Below are 16541 nucleotides of genomic sequence, written 5' to 3'. Positions count from 1 at the left end.
CCAACCCTGAGCCAAAGATGGATTACGATCTCGCGAGCTTGATATGCAGGGTGGATAGCGCAGACTTGAATGTTCCTTTAAAATTCATAACATGAATGGAGGTGCTAAAATCCATATCTTAAAACTGGAGACGTTTCACTAGTCGCTGTTTAACTATCCAGTCGACATGGATCAGTTAGAGTGTTGTTCTTCTTTTTCAGCAAAAGCCACACAGACACCTGACATAAGACGAGCAGCATTAAAATGCCTTTAAAAATGTTTTGTCTGTATGTATTATGAACTGTATTAGTCATAGTAGCGCAGTAACATTCCTTCATTTGAAATGACTGGAGCTTCTTAAGTTTTTCTTATATATATATATATTTTCTTTTTTACATTTATTTTAATGCTTGTCATAACAGTGCGACTAACGACCTTTGACGACTCTGTATAATATGTTGTAAAGTGAACGTAAATAAAAATAAAAGCCCCAAGCGCAGCTGTTGTCAACAGAAGACAAAGTAAACCCAGCTGAAAACGTCTGCAGTTTCCTCCTTGAGCGTTGTGTAAATCTGACACGAATGTCTGTGCCAAACGTTTCAAAAGAAGAAAGTCCTTCCAAAGGGACGCATTTGAAATATCTGAATATTCAGATGGCTGGTATGAGAAGAAAACTCATCAGAAAATAGGCCCAAACTTATTAGCTATCCGAAGGCTTTTGCATACACAGTAAGAACATTTTATTTAGAGGATGAAATCTGGAGGTTTTTAAAGGTTGAACAATATCCACCAGGTGTTTTTTTTTTTTTTCTTTCAAATACAAAACGAATTCAGTTTTCGATTTAAACTTTGAAGCCTTTCTGCTCCACGGAGGCAGATGAGGACTAAAACTCTCTCTTCGCCGTGCCCTCTGCTACCTAGCTACCGAAAAGTAATGATGATGAAGTGGAAATCAATGCTCAGCAACCATTTACAACGCGTCCACATTTCACACACTGACAAAACGAGGTATCATTTTCATAAAGGCTTAATTTTGTCTGACTTAACGTGCAGGTTCAGTGAGCATACATAACCTTTTCAGAAATACTCTACTTCATATTCAGACGCTGTGCAATCACAGTCTTTAACTGGCGCACACTGACCTGCTCAGCTACAGCACCTGAATACCCAGCTGGTGGGAGAATATTGGCATGCAATGCTGTCCTCCACTGTAGACATTTTTTTGTTGTACGACCAAATAGAAATTTTCAAACTCCATTTAGCACAATTTTAAAGCACTACCTTTTGCTGGTATCTATCTAAAAGAAGAATTGTTCTGACACTTCGAGAAATGGCATTTCTCAACGCTTTCTTCCAGAAAGTTAAAGTGGAAATTGTATAGAATAAGTCACACTTAATCCAAAAATGTGTTGCCCCCCAACTCGTGCGTAGATTGTGGCTGAATTTCTCACCAGGTCGTGCAGGTTTTGGTCGGCTTCTATTGCTTGAACAATTTTCCTGTTCCTCATGTAGCAAGAGCCAGCTTCCAAAACCAAGGATCAGACCGCCAAGGCCCCCGCCTTGGTCTGCTGCCTGATCCACATTGCACCGGACCCTTCATGCTCTTCCTGCGAGTGGTGGGCCCAAAGGGAAGCGAGCCCATGTCTCCAGTTTGTGCTGGGCCCGGCCGGACCCCGTGGGCGAAGGCCCGGCCACCAGGTTCTGGCCCACGAGCCCCAGCCCCAGGCCTGGCTCCAGGATGGGGCCCTGGTAACCCTCTGGGCCAGGTACACGGACTCTTGCTATTCTTCTGCATTAAGGGTCTAAGGAACCATTATTTGTCTGGCCCTTTGCCTCGGACCAATCTAATTTGGGAGAGGGGCAAAATGCCCCGGACAGCCCCCAGGGTCATTAGGGCACTCAAACTCCTCCACCACGGTAAGGTGACAGTTCAAAGAGGAGCCTGTTTGTCTAGATGCCTTTTTTTGCAATATGTTTTACTTTTTGCTTTCTGACTATAAAATTGCGCAAAATTATGCCTATTTTCTGTCTGTACTGTTGAAGGTACAGCCACGATGGGCAAAAACAACCTGCAAGAACTGGGTTGCCTCATCAACCACAGCCAGTTGAGTTTTTGTGTCGGCGGCTGGCGAGACAGTACAGCAATTTATAAAATTTTTATAGCTCTTCTGCTGAGCACACAGACATGAGAATTACTGTTTACCTACTTCACCTGGCAAACAGAAGGATTTAGAAAGAAATGTATGTAATAGCACAAACAGAAGAGCAGGAACTTGGCTTATCTTTGAACAAACATATCTGAGTCGCCTGATAAGAGCCTTAGTTTGGAGATTTACATCTGCATTAATCTTAGGCTATTTATCCATATTACTAATGACATATTTGATATAATTGGGTCATAATGCACTGTTGTAAATCGCTAATAATCATAAAAAACAACAACATTGACTCTTAGTTAAATTATAGAACTTGGTATTACTCATAAAACAGTTAATATGTTTTTTATTATTGTGAATTTTAATTAATTATACTCAAAAAAAAAAAAGAGAAAAGAAAACGGACATTGGGAAATCGAATTTATTTTTCTAATTTGAGTCCTTCAAATAACAAATTACTGTCAGTTTTTCCACTGATTAGATGTTTGTAAATGTCTGTAGTGTAATTAGCAAGACTATTAAAACAAATTGTGTCAAATTGTATGTACTTACCTTAGGTGAGCCTCCTTGGAAACTGTAGCTTGATCTTCAAACAGTCAACTAAAAGTATTTATTTTATTTTACAGTCAAATAAAAGTAAATAAAGCTAGGTAGTTTGCTAGCCTAGCATAAAGGTAGCGGGGGAAACCGCTAGCTATGTTAAGTTTTGTTAGAAAATAACTCTCCCAAAACGACGAATTATAATTTTTCTCTTTATCAAAAATGAACACAATTCAGATATTTATTATAAGTGAGTTTTCGACGTGCTGGTTGATATATTTCTTTTAGCAAGGCTAGCTGTTCCGCTTTACTTCCGAGCTTACGCTAAGCTAGGCTAAGCTAACCTCCGCTAGTTAGTTTGAAACTATGTGATTCACGGGAAGACCCTTTTATAAGCCACTCTGGGAACTTTTTTTTTTTTTGCTTGTGTATTAAATTGTAAATATTAATAAGCACTGTAGAACAAGTAAAGTAAGATGAAATCAGTAAACTTTCGTAGTGAAGGTGTATAACAGTATCGAAAGTTAGCTAAAGTTAGCTAAATTAGCTATATCGAAAGTTAGCTGAATTAGCTATAGCTTAGCTAGCATACTGCTTGTCAACTAAGTGTCCTTAAATAATTCAACTCGTTTTTCTGCAACTATATGATAATTGGTATTATGTATTATTTAGAATATTTTCTTTATTATATACAGTGTATGGTTTGTAATTCATTTGTTTTTCTCTCCAAATTTTCAAGAATAACAACAGATTTTGCTTAAAAAATACTTCTAGTGATCAAAATAGTTGACAATAAATGTTTTATTAATCTACAGTATATCTGTAATATCTAATTAAGTGATTAATTAATTAATAGTTCCTATTAAAGTATTGTATGACGTTATACAATCTTTAGAAAGAAGAGCGCTTTTTCTCTGATAAGCTGATCCATAAAGTGATCACATATCATAATGTTTACCCCAGTATTGGTGAAATAGGACACTTAAGTAAGAAGCTATATTTGCAAAAGAGTTTTTTTTTTATTTATATTTTTTATTTAATCTCAAACTCCAGACAAGCCAGCTAACATATCCTTGAAAAAAAAAACAAGACTTACACCTACACCAAAGTCATGTAGGATTAGAAGCATTACGATGTAGGAACAGCACAAGCGTAACATAAACCCTGGCAACTAGTGAGAAGACATTTGGTACTTATTCGACACGGGATCATTCGCGGCATCTGTTGTGTGGGCGCCGTGGTCATGACCTGCCTTATGTTGTAAATATGTTGCACTTTAAGCTGATTGCAGCTTTATGTTCGCCATGAGTCGCATTGAATTCAAGCAGGCGATTAAAAAAAAAAAAACAGAAGAATTCATACGACAACACAACTGTTTACTACAGTATTTATCCGCTGGACGTGAGGATTTGGTCTCAAGTCAGACAACTAGGGACTTTGCTGCTTTTCATAAATCTTGAGGGCCGATATCGGTCGCTCATTATCATGTTTGCTCTCAATACTGTAAGTTACGTGGAGGGCAAGGTTTCATTTGGTGCGCTGACAGGAGTGATTGATTGTTGTTGTTTTCCAAGGGGACCATGTGTGTGTGTTTGTGATGGAGGGTGGGGGACATATCAAGCAGGTGCAGGTACAGAAACCCCCTCTGTGTTATATGTGATGGTGGTGGGGGTGAGTGCAGAGACACTCTGGGACAGGGGTAGAGTTGAGAGGAAGGGAGGGACGGCTTCTAAGGTTCAGGTTACCCCCAACAGGAGGGGAGGAAGAACGGTGGGAATGCAGTGTTTGGTGTGGGTTGGGAGGGGTGTGGGGGGGTTCCAAGCCCAAAAAAAGCCACCAGTGTCTTCCACACGTGGGGGCGGGAGCTCTCAGCTGTGCCGGGACCCCTGAGTGCTGTCCTTCACATTATAACCTGCCGACGTCTGGACCTCCAGCATGGGCAGAGGGGTAAGTTCTTGTCATTTTAAATTAAAACCGTGCTACCTCCACGAACTTTAATACACCGAAGCTTTCTTTCTTAACTGAACTGGATGACTTAATGTTCTTACTGTAACATGTGTGCCGTAGCGGGATATGGCGTGGACATGCATGACGGAAAAATACAGAGTTTTTCTAAATGCCTCCGCGAGGCTCGATATCGGTGTCAAAATAATGCTTTTATTATAGTTTTTTTATTAAGGTAGTATCGTCTCAGGATGATGCCTTTCCTCCTCAATAAGTTTTGTTCCCGGCTTGCTGTTTATTTGGGAAATTATGTAATTTTGTTTTTATTCTCTCCATCAGGCCCATTCCATTTAGCTTTATGGGCGGACGGCCTGGTAATCTTCCTCGCACACAGTGGAGGGAAATTGCTATGCCAGACACATTTCAGGCACTCCACCGGCTCTGTGCTCCCTCTTTGGCTCTTTTTGATTACTTTTTCACCGTGTCACTCGCTCACGCTCTCCCTCTCATTCTCTCTGTACAACCCACCCTACCCCACACCCCTCCCACCCTTTCGCCGACATGCACACGTGCTGCTAAGAGGAGACTGACAGCAGCAGATGATTTCCATGATGCGCCATTCTCCCAACTGTTCATGACACACACACACACTCGCACAAATGAGGAACTCACACTATGTGGAAAAAAAAAAAAAATTCTCCTCCATATTCAGTGAATAGTTTGCCAACAGTGCCAGGAGATTGAAACGAACCGGTGTACACAAAGTCCATTGTGCTCACACTGATGCTTGTAAAATGTGGCTATGAATGTAAATGTCTTGGCACAATGTGTCGACCGAGCGTGCGAGTTTTCCCACTTATTTCCGGTTAAGCCTGCTGTATCGTAATCTCTATACCCCTTTTCCCCAGAGTGGTGCCGAGAATGGAGGGAAGAGGAAGAAGAAGGAGAGGGACTTGGATGAGCTGAAGAAGGAGGTGTCCTTGGTGAGGAAAAAACAAGCTGTCACTGCTTCTACCCCCCCCAATCACTCTTGCTCAGCGGCTGACTCCATTGCTGCCGCTCCCAAATGATCCCCAAATAGCGTTACGTCAAAGACGCTGGGTTATTTAACAAGGCTATAAATGAAAACAGCGGCCGCCCCGAACAAAACGGCCAGTCCAAGCTGTTTAGTGTAAGTCGGCTGCGGACGAGTTCTAAACCAGCCCGTCCTCTCCTATCTGCTCAGCCACCCTCTGGCTGCTCGTCTTTGTACTCGGGAAAGATACTGAATAATTTGTGGGCCACCAGCAGTGTGGTGCAGAGTTTTTTTGGCTTGTGCAGAGCTGTAGTTCTTTGAGGTGCTGTCAAAATGCAGCCAAGCAATGTCCAGCGAAAACTGGGCTAAGTTTTGCTGCTCGCGCCGTCTCTGATAAAAGCAGCTCTTGTCAATAATCAAGTTGGCCTGTGACTGATTAAAGAAGAGAAACCTTTTGATTGTGTCGACACTCGCGCACAGTCTTTGTGATTAATTGTTACATTTCGCTCTGCCTATTAAACTTCTCCAGTTAGTGATTTAATGCAATTTATTTTCCCCAAGAACTGCCTCCAGACAATGGCTGATCAATACTGGGCGTAGGAGCATATAAGTAAAACTATTCTGCAAACGCTGGGGCACATCAGTGATTGTGGCCAAATTACTTGCAGCCCACTGAGGCTGCTGCAGCTGGTGAAGAAACTGATGGATTTTCTCCCTGTCTTATTATTGAATGGGGAAAGTGGCCCTTCGTTGTGACGCTCGGAGAGAGTGACACCATCCTGACAGCTGATGGGAGAAATTCTAGTTGCTCCGGTGCCAAACTGAATTCTACCGACAGTGGGAAAGTATTGGAATCCAGCCAGTTGTGCATAGCAATGGTATACCACTAAAAAAAACAAAAACAGAACAGGCCCATTAACGCTACGTACTCTGTATTGCTTCCTCTGAGTTAACTCTAGTTCAGTGCTACATGCACAAAGATTGAGCTCTGACCTCTTTGATCTGTCATGAGGAATGAATCATATATAAATCCCCTACATCGTATAGTGTTAGAGTTGGAGAGCTGCAGTGCATCCAGTGCTGTGCCCTCGTGATCATGCCCTGACACTTTCCTTTGCAGCTGCAGTCTTACAGCTTCAGATTATACAACATAGCATCTGCATATGTCGACATGGGATGATACACCGATCAGCCACAACATTAAAACCACCGATAGGTCAAGTGAATAACATTGATCGTCTTGTGACAATTCAGTCTTCTGCTGGGAAACTTTTAGACCTGGCATTCATTCATTAGTGTGGATGTTACTTAGACATGTAGCACCCACCTAGACCAGACCAGGCACCCCAACCCTATAGCAATGACACTCCTTGATGGCAGCAGCCATCCCCAGCAGGATGCAGCCTGACACAGGCCAGGTCCAAATTCACTAGATCCCAAACTGATCAAGTATCTGTGGGATGATCCACAGAGGATCTTTCCCCTCAACCCATAGGGCCCAAAGGCCCCCCACTAACAACATTGTCAGAACTGCTTTGGAGGCACATGGGAGACCTACACGAATTTTAGAATGGTTGGTCATAATGTTATGCCTGATCGGATGTATATACAGTTTCCAAAGTCTCATGCAAATAGTTCACTGGTTGTGTCCCCCTGAAGCACGAATAACAACATTTGATCCTTGCAGGACGACCACAAAATATCCCTCGATGATTTGGGAAAACGCTACGGAGTGGACCTCTCACGGGTAACGACACACAACACCACTATTCCTCAGTTTACACATGTGCACTGGCACACAGACACACAACAAAGACTGATGTAATCTTCCTGCTCGCCTGTACTGGAAAGCAACCCCCAAACTGAGACCAGACATTACTTTGGTCAACTTAGACGTGCCGCTGTGTCCCCAGCTCACCTTGAGTCTTTTTCATCTTTAATCCCTCTGCACACACAAGTAAACTTGCACAGTTTGATGCCCCCCCCCCGTCCAATAAAAAAAAATAAAAATCCCTACAGCCGCTGATATGAACACATCACAGAAGTCTTTTCGCTCTAACCAGATTTGCTGCTTACTTTATATTTGACATTGCAGGATTGCAGGTGAAGTGAAGCAGATTTTATCTTTTAAGATTACCATAAAAAAAAATACAAAATAGAAGCTGGGAGGCACAAGAAATAGTACAAGCTGTAAAAATGTCAAACACTCGCTGAAGCTGGAAAGAAAGTCAGTTTGTGTGGTTGTTCAGTGTTTCAAGTGCTTTTTCTCAAGAATACACCAAAACACCACTGGGCTTAAAATGTAGGGTGGGGGGGAAAGTTCCACAAAGTTGCAGCCAACGGTTTTACAGTTGAGAACCTTAGATGAGAAGAGTCACCCAGTTTATTACACTTGGCAGCGTTAAATAGGCCAGGCAGGAATTCTTGAGGTTCTGCAACTGTAGCAGTAAAATTGCTTTTTAAGCTTAGGTGAAAATTGGGCCGTTGTGTTGTAATAAGATTCCCCGCGCTGGCAGAAAAGTCGCTCATTCCTAAAAATTGCTCTCCCCCCGCCCCCCAGGGACTGACCAGCGCTCGAGCGCTGGAGATTCTGGCCAGGGACGGTCCGAACGCCCTGACGCCTCCCCCCACCACCCCCGAGTGGGTCAAGTTCTGCCGTCAGCTGTTCGGCGGCTTCTCCATCCTGCTCTGGATCGGTGCCATCCTCTGCTTCCTGGCCTACAGCATCCAGGTGGCCACGGAGGACGAGCCGGTCAATGACAACGTGAGAAACTGCTTGTGGGACACACACACACACACACACAGAAGCATGTACCAAACACACACACACAGAAGCATGTACCAAACACACACACATCCATTTAAATTTTCCCTGTATGCATCTTTTCTCTGTACTTTATTTACCTAACTAATTCTAATGCCCATTTGTGTTTTTTCCTTACCTTTCTGTCTATTTGTTGGGCTCAGACTCATAAACAATGTATACAGTACAATATATTACATTTCAGCCACAACATTATGACCACTGACAGGAGAAGTAAATAACCATCTTGTGACAATTCAGTGTTCTGCTGGGAAACTTCTGGACCTGGCATTCATTCGTGTGGATGTTACTTAGACATGTAGCACCCACCTAGACCAGACCAGACACCCCCACCCCATAGCAATGACACTCCTTGATGGCAGCAGCCATCCCCAGCAGGATGTAGACACAGACACAAAAACACTTTAGGAACAACTAAAAAAAACATGAAACGGTGTTGACCTGGCTTCCAAATTCACTAGATCCCAAACTGATCAAGTATCTGTGGGATGATCCACAGAGGCCCCTCCCCTCAAAGGCCCCCCACTAACAACATTGTGTTGCCAGACACCACAGGGCACCCTCAGAAGGCCCATGTCCATTCTCTGATGAGTCACAACTTGTTTTGGAGGCACAAAGGAGCGCTACACAATATTAGGAAGGTGGTCATAATGTTATGCCTGACTGGTGCATTTTCCCAGGTCCATTGCTGTGACTAAATCCCATACCTCTTTTAATTTGCATGTCAGGTGAAGGCCAGTGTCTCACAATGTAGTCACATCTCCTTATAATAACTGTAGAAATGCAAAATTTGAAGATTGTCTATCTATATGTCGTTGCAGTATGGAACAATACTCAAATATGTTTTGCATTTGGATTGCTTTTCACACTGTGCTCCTGTTCATGAACACTGCGGATGTGAGTCTGTACATGTCTCAAATTACTTATCTGCTCAATTATAATACATGCGGAGAAATGATAATTCGGTTCGACCGTGCCATCTGTCGATAAGAGAGTTATCACGACTCCGCTGTGAATGGGAAACCGTAATGTGGCGTGACATTACATGTCCCGACGGGAATCAGGTTTTAACCTTAAACCAGAGGCCAGAAGCTTTCAAAATGCTTAATTTTGCTGGATTTCTTTGCCCTTCTTTTTCTTGTCAGGCTGTTTATTTATTTATTTATTTTTTGTGTGTGTGTGACCTTTATTTAACACCGACAGCCTCTTGAGATCTTAATCTCCTCTCTCTGAGTGTCCTGGCCAAAAATGGCGACACGTGAGAGAACACAGAGAGGAAAATAAAGAGTAAAGAAAGAAGAGGGGAGATAAATAAAAGGAGAACTCAGATTTAAAAAGCTTTGAAAAGGTTCTCATATGTTTAGATTTACACACTGACACAGAAAAAAACAAACAAAACAACCGCCGGCTCTGGCATCCGTCCTGGTATTAGCGCAGATAAATACAGACCAACCGCTGAGCAAATGGAGCCAAGCACCACCCGTGCTGCACGTTACGGCTCTGACTTATTATGTAATCACCATTCAGCGCTCCTCAAACCCCAGTCAGCCTTCAACCCTTGCATAATGCACAGGAAAAAATATACAGTACATAGACGCACGCATAACGCCGTAACTTTAATCCCCCCCCCCCGCGATGTAATCTCCACATTCAGTACTGAGTACGTACGGCTGGATGCTCTGGTGAGCCACTTCAAAGCCTGGGCCGCCCGCGGCTTCCGGCTCTGTGCGGCTTTGCGAAAATGTTCAGACAGTTATTCAAGATGAAAATCCACCGTAACAGTACTTCACACATGGCTGTTGTCAGATTAGAACTTAATTTTCATTATTTTGATGTATGTATTAAGCTGGAAGATTACTTGAAGGAAGTATGTTAGCTGCCGAAATTACACGTTTATTATTATTATTATTCTTTGAATTTCTGAAGCTTTTCTCAATTTAAATGTGTCACCTCCCAGGACAGAGCTTGTTCCTGTAATTTCTAAAAAAAAATTTAAAAGAAAAAGCGACTTCTGAAGCGTCTTCAATATAGCTGAGCTCCAAATAAATAAATAAAAAGAGACAAAACGAGGAACTGAACGCTGAGTTGGATGCAAGTGCTGTAAACACTGACAAGTGATTTTCTGAGGATACAGATGCATTTCCTGGTTCAGAAGATTTTGAACAGCTACGCTTTACAAAAAAAAAAAAAGAAGCCATTCGTGTAAGAGAGCAAAACACTCGGTTGTTGCTGTCAAATGAAAGCGGCGGCACCTTCCGAAAAGTTTCAGGATTTTAAGAATTTTTTTATTTTCCCGGAGTCCAAGACGTACAGTACAGTACGCCATCTGGCAGATGCTTTCATCCAGAGTGCCTGGCTGTCTTGTTTGCATCAGCGAGAGCTCAGCCCATAACAGCCTTTATCACTGCAGAACTGAAAATAGACACCGGGAAAAAAAAGAAGAAGAAAAAAAAAAAATACCCCACCGGGATGAGTGTTTCTTGCTTTCACGTAAGCGTTAAGTCTACAAAGTCAGGCTCCAGTTCAGAAAGTGTCTCACAAATCAGCCTCAGCTCTTGCTTTTCTGGGTTTAGGAGACAGATGCTCACTTGGACTAGGATTGAACAAACCCTCCAAGTTGACAAGAGCACTGCACGAGCATTCAGCTTCCTCTTTTGAATCCTGCACTCAGACTCAGAGCGCCCTGTGCCTTCCTTCATTTTGCCCTTAACTCTTTCCTTGCACTGTGCATTTAAAGGTTTTAATTTTTTTAAAAGTTTCTAAATCCCCGTCCCCTGCGCTTTAGCATGCCTTACAAGAACCAAACCCAGGATAACGACACCTTCTCTCCCCCCGTGGCTCTGGCTTTTTCGCTCTAGCTGTACCTGGGCGTGGTGCTGGCGGCCGTGGTGATCATCACCGGCTGCTTCTCCTACTTCCAAGAAGCCAAGAGCTCCCGAATCATGGACTCCTTCAAGAAGATGGTGCCACAGGTGAGTTGACGCGTCGGGTGTTTGGTGTACTCTCAGAGCTTTCTGAATCAATAAGCCGAGCCTCAAGTAGGGCTTACACGCTCACTTGAGTGGAAACCTAATAAGCTTGCACAAAGGAAGAATAAATGTTTGAGCCAACTTTGGATTGTGAGTGTGTTTGCATAAAAACTCCCCCCGTGTTATCCACCTCTAGCACTTCGATTGCCTAATTCTTTAATCTATTTAGCCCCCTTTCACTCCTCTCCTGCGCCTCTTTTCCCTACCTGTCTTTTCTCTCTCTTCCTTCTCTGCTATCTTTGCCTTTCACATACCTCCACAGCCTCTGGCTCCTCACTTTTTTTTCCATATCTCCCTCCTCTCTCCTCATCTGACTAAATCCTCTCTCTATTCCCAAACTCCTTCTCTCCCCCCCCCCTCTCTCTATCTCTCCCTCTTTCTCATGTCTCTCTTTTCTTTTCGTCCATGCCAGCAAGCGCTGGTGATCCGGGAGGGGGAGAAGATGCAGATCAATGCAGAGCTTGTGGTGCAGGGAGATGTGGTGGAGATCAAAGGGGGAGACCGCATCCCAGCTGACCTTCGAGTGATCTCCTCCAGCGGATGCAAGGTAGGGGAGGGGTGCCGGGCCCCACCCTGGGGAGCCGGGAGGTCCCAGGGAGAGTACAGTAGCACAGTGTGGCTAGTTTAGCTTTCTTTCTTTCTTTCTTTCTTTCTTTCTTTCTTTCTTTCGTATTCGTTCTGTCTTTCCTTTTTCTTTCTTTCATTTACATTCTCTCTGACTTTCTGTCCTTCCATCTTCTTTCTTTTTTCTTTCTGTTTATTTGTTATTTTTTTCTTTCTTAATTGGTTCTTACTCCATTTCTGTCTTTCTTTCTTTCTTTCTTTCTTTCTTTATTTGTTATGTCTTTCTTAATTGGTTCTTTCATACTCCTTATCTTTCTTTCTTTCTTTCTTTCTTTCTTTCTTGGTTCTTTCTTTCTTTCCTTCCTTATCTTACTCCATTTCTTTCTTTCTTTCTTTCTTTCTTTGTTGGTTCTTTCTTTCTTTCTTTATCTTACTCCATTTCTTTCTTTCTTTCTCTTACTCCATTTCTTTCTTTCTTTCTTTCTTTCTTTCTTTCTTTCTTTATCTTACTCCATTTCTTTCTTTCTTTCTTTCTTGGTTCTTTCTTTCTTTCCTTCCTTATCTTACTCCATTTCTTTCTTTCTTTTTATTGGTTCTTTCGTACTCCTTATCTTTCTTTCTTTCGTTCTTTCTTTATTGGTTCTTTCTTTCTTTCTTTCTTTCTTTATCTTTTCTTTCTTTTTTGGTTTGTTCTTTCTTTATTGGTTCTTTCTTTCTTTCTTTCTTTATCTTACTCCATTTCTTTCTTTCTTTCTTTCTTTCTTTATCTTTTCTTTCTTTTTTGGTTTGTTCTTTCTTTATTGGTTCTTTCTTTCTTTCTTTATCTTACTCCATTTCTTTCTTTCTTTCTTTCTTTCTTTTTTATGTCTTTCTTTCTTTCTTGGTTCTTTCATAATCATTCATTCTTTCTTTCTTTCACAATCGTTCTGTCTTTCTTTCTGTCTTTCATCTTTTCTCTATTTATTTCTTCCTCCTTCCTCGTTTCTTCGTCCTGTTTATTTCTTTGTTCTTTCTGCGCTTTTTTCTTCTCATTCATCCATCAGTCTTTCTTGTTTATTTCTTCTTTGTTCTTTCGTCATAAAGTAATAGTGAAGTGATAATTGGTCACAAACCACCAATGTTTTGGTCATAATCAGCGAGCATGAGATATTTCAGCTTGGATCTAAGTGTTGCACCATCTCACAGCCGTGCCGCCACATTCACAGCTATCAAAGTGTAATCAGAGAGTCTCACCTCCAGTTATTCGATATATGTAAATAATCCGATTACCGTTTCCCCCCTGTCAGCAAGTAATATTTACTCGTACATACAGCCCGGGTAGCGTATCCCATAATTCAGTTCAACTCACTTCAATTCAATTTGTATGTATAAAGTGCCAATAATAATCAAAATTGTCTTGTGATGCTTTACAGAACCCAGAGCCTGAAATCCCCAGAGCCGGCACTGAAGCTCCATTTGAATAATCCCGAAACGCTTTAGTTTTGTGCAGCATGAATACGCTTTGCTCCAAAGCCACCACGTTTTCACATTCAGACATGACTTTAGTCTGCTTTGATTCGGAGTTTAATGAAAATCTCTATGTATTCTATAACTTGACCAGCTTTCAGTTTTAAGTTTATCCTGCTGGTTTTCGAAGCGGTGGAGTAAGACAGCTGTGATTAATGGCACAACTTCCTGCACTTTTAAAGAGACATGGTGAAAGTCACCTGGACCAAAGCACTCTTTTGACACCATCAGGGTGTTATATTGGTGCACTTGTTGTTATAATAAGTACTGCTTCTTTTCATTTCCACTCCGTCAGTCTCCTCTCCTCGCTCTCTGCCTCAGTCTCCTCGGATAACACCGTTCTTCTCTACTCCCCGTTTTCTCTCTCTCCCCTGTGAAGGTGGACAACTCCTCTCTGACGGGAGAATCCGAGCCTCAGACTCGCTCGCCGGAGTTCACTCACGACAATCCTCTGGAGACCCGCAACATCTGTTTCTTTTCCACCAACTGTGTCGAGGGTCAGTAGGCCACATCTGGCCACGATTGTCTCTTATCGCTTCTAAGTGTCTCCTGTTTTTTGCAGCCATCTGGAGATCAACAGCGTTTTGCTTTATCAATCAACCACGAAGGTGTTTCAGTGCACGATTCATCAACCCTTACATCCCTCCAGCTGACAGTGCTGTTTATTTACTGGCTGTTTTGTATCTGGATCTGGAACCTCATCAACATTTATCCATTTAAGGTCCATTTAGTTGCTGTTCTGTAGGTTTCACTCATAAACGTATCCTTAACTGTTGACCGATTTGCCATGGAGGCGTATAGACATTTTCGAATCCAAGCCGACTGGGCTATCTGTGTGATAGACTGGCGACCTGTCCAGGGTGTACCTCACCTACTACCCAATTTTTGGGAGGTTTCAGAGCTTCACATTCAGTGAAGAGGCCACCTAGTGCAGCTATGATTAAATCCGCTGTAGGATTATTCTGTGTTGCATCAAATTTGGCGGAATTGCGGTCGAGAATTTTTTTCCCAATAACATCGGTATCACAGGCTCGTTATGGGGCTGTTATCTACTCTCTAATTTGCAGTTTTGATTAGGCAGAAATAAAAATGTCTTTAGTTTTTCAGACCTCACTCTGGCCTGGTGTTGGGGACAAGGAGGACTTATTATTGCGTTTGGAAATTCTCAAACTGTCTTTTATCCAGAGAGCCCAAGGTTATGCACGCTGGCCTTGGAGTGTTAGAGCGGTTACTGTCTGAATTTGGAGATTTTTAATTAATTTATTATTTTTTTTCAAATGGAAATGAAAAATAACCTCGGGCTAAATGTGTAAATATAATATAATATGGACATAAATCATGTCTACGTAATATAAATGTGTAAACTTCATACTAAAAGTCCAGTCAGAAGCATATATGCTGTTTGGTGATCATCTGAATCAGTAATTAAAAATACACTGATATGCCACAACATTATGACCACTGACAGAAGAAGTAAATAACATTGACCATCTTGTGACAACTCAGTGTTCTGCTGGGAAACTTTTGGACCTGGCATTCATTCATGTGGATGTTACTTAGACATGTAGCACCCACCTAGACCAGACCAGACACCCCCACCCCATAGCAATGAAACTCCTTGATGGCAGCAGCCATCCCCAGCAGGATGCAGCCTGACACAGGCACACACACAAAAACACTTTAGGAACAACGAAAAAAAACATGAAGAACAGCACAAGGTGTTGACCTGGCCTCCAAATTCACTAGATCCCAAACTGATCAAGTATCTGTGGGATGATCCACAGAGACCCCTCCCCTCCACCCATAGGATCCCACTAACAGACACCCTCAGAAGGCCCATGTCCATTCCCCGATGAGTCACAACTGTTTTGGAGGCCTACACAATATTGAGAAGATGGTCATAATGTTATGCCTGATCGGGTTTCAGTTGGCTTTTTCTCAGTGACATCAATGGAGGTGAATGGAATTTAGTTGACAATGCTCACAACACTTCCTGGTATCTCTGTTTAATCCACATATTTCGTTTTAACTTATTTCAACTAATAAACTAGTCACTATATATAATTCCCTGATAGTGAGGTGTATGGGTTATGTTACTTGTGCTCACACATCCCAGCCTCCACTCAGTCAATCCCTGACCAACACCTGTAATTCACCTCCATCTATCACTCCTCTACATCCAGGTATCACCTCCCCTCCCGTTTACAAAATACACATTACTCATCTTCTGCAGAGCTGTTCACACTGTTAGCAGTTATTTTTCTCTTTGCACATCACTTTAAGAAGGACTTGCGCATTCCACCAAAACATTAAGAGCATCAGGTCACTCAGCTGAAAGCTGTGCCTCACACCTTGTGATCAACCTCCAAAGAGCCGTTTTTCAAAAAGAAAAAACAGGCATTGTGTGGAAAAAAATCTGCCGCCTACTTGACTGCCTCCTGTGGCATATTGACGCATGATGTAACTCCTGCGTTGATGAATCAGCCAATGATTCCTCTAATTTTGAGGCTAAAATGTTGTGTTCTTAAAGCATTTTGTGCAGATTTAACTCAGTACATGAACGTCAAGCCTTCATCCAGAGACTCTAGCGGTGAATCTCACCCCCTCCCTGCAGGTACGGCCCACGGCATCGTGATCGCCACCGGTGACCGAACAGTGATGGGTCGCATCGCCACTCTGGCGTCAGAGCTGGAAGTCCGCCGGACGCCCATCAACATCGAGATCGAGCACTTCATCCACCTCATCACCGGCGTGGCCGTTTTCCTGGGAGTGAGCTTCTTCATCCTCTCGATCATCCTGGGCTACACCTGGCTGGAAGCCGTCATCTTCCTCATTGGAATCATTGTGGCCAACGTGCCTGAGGGGCTTCTGGCTACTGTCACTGTGAGTGGTGTTTCTACTGATTTTTTTAGAAAAATCTGCAAGTCCATTCTAAATAGGGGGGAAATCAGTTTAAGCTGTTTAACAGGATTTTATGTCCCTGC

At 42.5% G+C, this 16541-nt stretch overlaps 1 protein-coding gene across 1 annotated transcript in view; it reads left to right on the top strand.

The window, feature by feature from the left end:
- Window positions 1-4595: 4595 nt before the first annotated feature.
- The window catches only part of atp1a2a (ATPase Na+/K+ transporting subunit alpha 2a), a gene marked incomplete at its 3' end in the record, with an annotated part of 41840 nt that continues 29894 nt past the window's right edge, over window positions 4596-16541 (top strand). The window contains exons 1-8 of the mRNA XM_084546294.1: window positions 4596-4622; window positions 5528-5602; window positions 7322-7381; window positions 8195-8398; window positions 11317-11430; window positions 11900-12034; window positions 13937-14054; window positions 16172-16440. Of these exons, the coding sequence (XP_084402420.1) occupies window positions 4611-4622; window positions 5528-5602; window positions 7322-7381; window positions 8195-8398; window positions 11317-11430; window positions 11900-12034; window positions 13937-14054; window positions 16172-16440 (987 nt within the window). The 5' untranslated portion in view covers window positions 4596-4610. The remainder of the gene's footprint in view (window positions 4623-5527; window positions 5603-7321; window positions 7382-8194; window positions 8399-11316; window positions 11431-11899; window positions 12035-13936; window positions 14055-16171; window positions 16441-16541) is intronic.

Source organism: Chelon labrosus (assembly GCF_963514085.1).
Source record: "Chelon labrosus genome assembly, chromosome: 6".
Classification (NCBI taxonomy): Eukaryota; Metazoa; Chordata; class Actinopteri; order Mugiliformes; family Mugilidae; genus Chelon; species Chelon labrosus.
Note: the sequence above shows the minus strand (reverse complement) of the source record. Positions and strands in the feature narration are given on the sequence as shown.